The sequence below is a fragment of the Brassica oleracea genome, chromosome C3 (genome assembly GCF_000695525.1).
Source record: "Brassica oleracea var. oleracea cultivar TO1000 chromosome C3, BOL, whole genome shotgun sequence".
Classification (NCBI taxonomy): domain Eukaryota; kingdom Viridiplantae; phylum Streptophyta; class Magnoliopsida; order Brassicales; family Brassicaceae; genus Brassica; species Brassica oleracea.
The window spans coordinates 54,136,104-54,139,787 of NC_027750.1; the positions used below are offsets into that span (position 1 = coordinate 54,136,104).

A 3,684-nucleotide genomic window follows, 5' to 3' on the forward strand; every position below is an offset into this window, starting at 1 on the left:
TATATGGAATTGTGTCTGTGGCTACGAATTCTATTGTTTCAGATTTGTCTACTTGGCTACGGTGTTTCTCTTCAAAAAGGTGTTTTGTCGCCTATGAGTTTGTAGCTGGGTTTACTCCAATTGGTTATGTTTGCTCAGCGAATGGAATGTGTATTGGAGCCCGTGACCCCCAACGCTCATCTACTAGAGTATATGGATGCTCTGTCCTAGTCGTCAAAGCTGTAACACTGCAGAAAGACGTCTCAGTCAGCAACATCAATTGGACTTAGGGCTGTCAGTTGGGTTGGACTGCACCCAAATGGGTGTGCCCAATGGGCATTTATTTTTCCTGGACTCAAGACACCCACACCCATATTTAGCTCACACCCAATAACACCCAAACCCAATTTTACCCATCATCCAATTGGACAACCCAAGCCCACCCATTTATAAGTAAATTTTAATATTAGCCCAAATCTGTTAAACTTAATGTAAGCCCAATTTTAATATCAAATAACATCAAAATGAGATAGAAATATCCAACATTGAATTGAGTAAATGTCAAGCAATGGCTCATCCAAATATATGTCGAGAGCAGACTTGCCACTGCCAACAGCTTTCTGAGAAAAGAAGGCGTAGAATCCCTGAAAAACAGGTTAAACATCATATATATATGATATCATAAATTCATAACACTTATCAGAAATGACTACATAGCATAACTTACCCCATAACCGGCTGGAACATCAGGTATTTCTCCTTGTGAAGTTGTTGCAGCACTACTGATTCTCTGGTTTTTCTTGTAAGCTCCAAACAGTTTATAGATCTTTGAACGAACATTAGCCAACCTTCTCTTACAAGTAGACTGATCCAAAACCGAGAAACAATATTCTAAGAAGTGAAATTTCAGTCTTGGATCCAAAACTGCAGCAACTGCAAGGATATCACTGTATTCTTCCCAATATTTCTCAAACTTGAGCTTCATACACTTCACCATTTCACAAATAACAGGATCAGAATAATTTGCATGAGCTCTCAACCAACACTCAATCTTCCAAATTTCATTGAAATACAAATTTGATGTTGGGTATGAGGAACCCGAAATCAAATTTGTAATCTCAGAAAATGGCTTCAACAACTCGCATATCACTTCTGCTCTCCTCCACTCAGAATAAGAGAGAAAACTCACAACTCGCATATCTATATATGTAGTTCGATTTTTGAATGATGCTAAATTTGCTTTTTTTTGTTAATAAATTTATTATTTGAATAATGTTAAATTGGTATGTTTCTCGACTTTAAATGATTTCTCTTATATCTGAAAAATACAGAAAAGATCACTAACCCACCCCTTGTATAAAAGTTTCTCATAGTTATATACAAAAGTCGAACAAAAGACATACACTAAGGGATGCATTACAAAGAGAATGGCAAGTTTTGTGAGTTGTGTTACATTCGGGTTTTGTATACTGTTGATTCCACAAACCAAAATAATACGCAACTTTGACAATTTCAAACAAATCCATTCGTCAGTTGAGGTGCAAAAGCCATGCTGCTAACTCTTGTTTGCAGTGAGTTAGTTTACAATTTATAAAACTAAATCGATTTGTCAATAGAAGTGCAAAGTCTTATGTTGCTAAATCATGTTTGCATACACAAAGGTTTGGTTTACTGATTGAGAGAATCAGAGAAATGCCTGGTACTCAATAAAAGTGTATATGACCAAGATATCATCACCATATGTATGGAATAACCCATGCTTCGGTTAGGTAGATAAGAGAGAAACATGCTTTATGCATCTTCACAAGCCTCAGAGGAACTATAATCCAGTACTTAATTAAACCAATTTAAAATGTAATAAACCAACCAAAAACTTTGTATCAAAGTCAAATAGTCAAATTAACAGCCTTACGGATGATATTATATTAACCAAAAGTACAAGTCATCTCCATAATCTTTGAACTAGAGGCAAATAACGCAATTACTCTTGGTCCAAGAGTAAAAACTTGAGATGAGATGAAGAGATAAACCGAGATCGAACGAGATACAAAGCCCACAACACAAAACGTAGAGAAATCGCGAGGTCAGAGCTAAAATCAAAACAAAGGAATGATTCAAAACTTACCTTGACTCGCGGAAGAGAAAAGGAGAAGACGTAAGGAGAAAAGAATCAATGGGTAAGTGATTCTACATCCACGGGGAAGAGGATGTAATCGGGGAAGAAGAGAAATCGCGGAAGAGGAGAGAATCGGGGAAGAGGAGATCTGATTGATTTTTTCCCAATTGTCTAAACCCTAAAAATTAAGTTTTTGGGCCAACCCATCACCCATTTGGTTTGGACCTGTTAGCCCATGGGTAAGTTGGTCTTTAACCCAATTGGACCATTAATTATATGGGTATGACCATCACCCACCCATGTTTGTTTGGAATGGGTTAGTCCATGGGTGGCCCAACCAATTGACACCCCTAATTGGACTCTCAAGTCTCCAATATTTTTTGGACTCAACTGTCCCCTTCTTTGCCCGGCCCTCAGGGTTGGATTTGAATGAGATCACAGATTTCTTCATCTTCGAAAACTTTGTCACTCTTTTCACTCCTTTATCATGTTTTTCTAATCTATGCACAGCAATCTGTTTAGTTGTTGCCTTTGCAAAGGGTGTAGTATCCAAACTTTGTTGTTCAAGTACTCTATTTTGAGCTGTTTATGAAATGAATCCGTTGACCAAAAAAAAAGAGAAGTTTTTGTTCTGTATATGTTGGGTGTTTGGCTTTAATTGTTTTGATTGCATTTGTTATAGCGGTAATAAGTTGTGAACACCCACGTCCTCATGATAGTTTGTTAAAGTAACTTTTTTTACTAGCGTAAATATTAATATGAGTATTTTTGCTAGATTGATTTTTCCACTATATTATTCTAAACTTTCTGTATTCTAGTATAAATAAAGATATGAGAATTCCTTTTTTTGAATTTATTAGATTATTTTTTATATCTGAGGCTTAAATTTATCTTGATAATATAGTTTATTTTTCTTGATAATTACAGTTCTTTTTTTTTGCTAAAATAGTATAAAACCACAGTTAACAACTCACTACAAAAAAACACAAGTTTAGCGAGGAAACTTAACGAGGAAAACTAATCCTCGTAAATTTACGTAGACTTTACGAAGAACTTACGAGGAAATATAAAATCAACGTTATTTCTTCGTAAAATAACGATGCTACGTTACATGAAGTCTTCTCGTTCACTACGAGAAAACACAAGTTTAGCGAGGAAAATTAACGAGGAAAACTAATTCTCGTAAATTTACATCGATTTTACGAGGAACTTACGAGGAAATATAAAATCAACGTTATTTTCTCGTAAAATAACGACGAAATTATTTCGTCGTAAAGTCGATGTAATGTCACGTGGCTTTTACGAAGAAATACGCTTTCCTCGTAAACTCGATGTAAATGTAGCGTGTACTTTACGAGGAAATATTTTACGTCTACTTAGCGAGGAAATTTTGAATCCACCAATTTTGTAGTTGTAACACGTTTTTTCGGCAACCTAACTAAATTTCGTCGTAAATTCCTAGAAAAATTACAACTACCAGATTCGAAAATTTTCTATAAATATGGACGTTTGAACATCATTTTAAGCACACCAACAAGAAAAAAAAAACGTGAAAGAAAAAATAATATCGGGCTCCGGGAAGATTTTCG

At 35.5% G+C, this 3,684-nt stretch overlaps 1 protein-coding gene across 1 annotated transcript; it reads right to left on the bottom strand.

Moving 5' to 3' along the window:
• Positions 1-488: 488 nt before the first annotated feature.
• LOC106330941 (zinc finger BED domain-containing protein DAYSLEEPER-like) lies at positions 489-976 on the bottom strand. The gene is made up of 2 exons (XM_013769328.1): positions 707-976; positions 489-623 (listed from the first exon to the last, which is right to left on the bottom strand). Exons 1-2 carry the CDS (start codon positions 974-976, stop codon positions 489-491), a joined length of 405 nt encoding a protein of 134 aa, XP_013624782.1.
• Positions 977-3,684: the final 2,708 nt, after the last annotated feature.

Excerpts from the sequence above, each read along its gene's own strand:
- LOC106330941 (XM_013769328.1), bottom strand. The coding sequence starts at position 976 with ATGGTGAAGTGTATGAAGCTCAAGTTTGAGAAATATTGGGAAGAATAC. Across the intron at positions 624-706 it reads ATGTTCCAGCCGGTTATGGG|GGATTCTACGCCTTCTTTTC; the intron begins GTAAGTTATGCT and ends CCTGTTTTTCAG.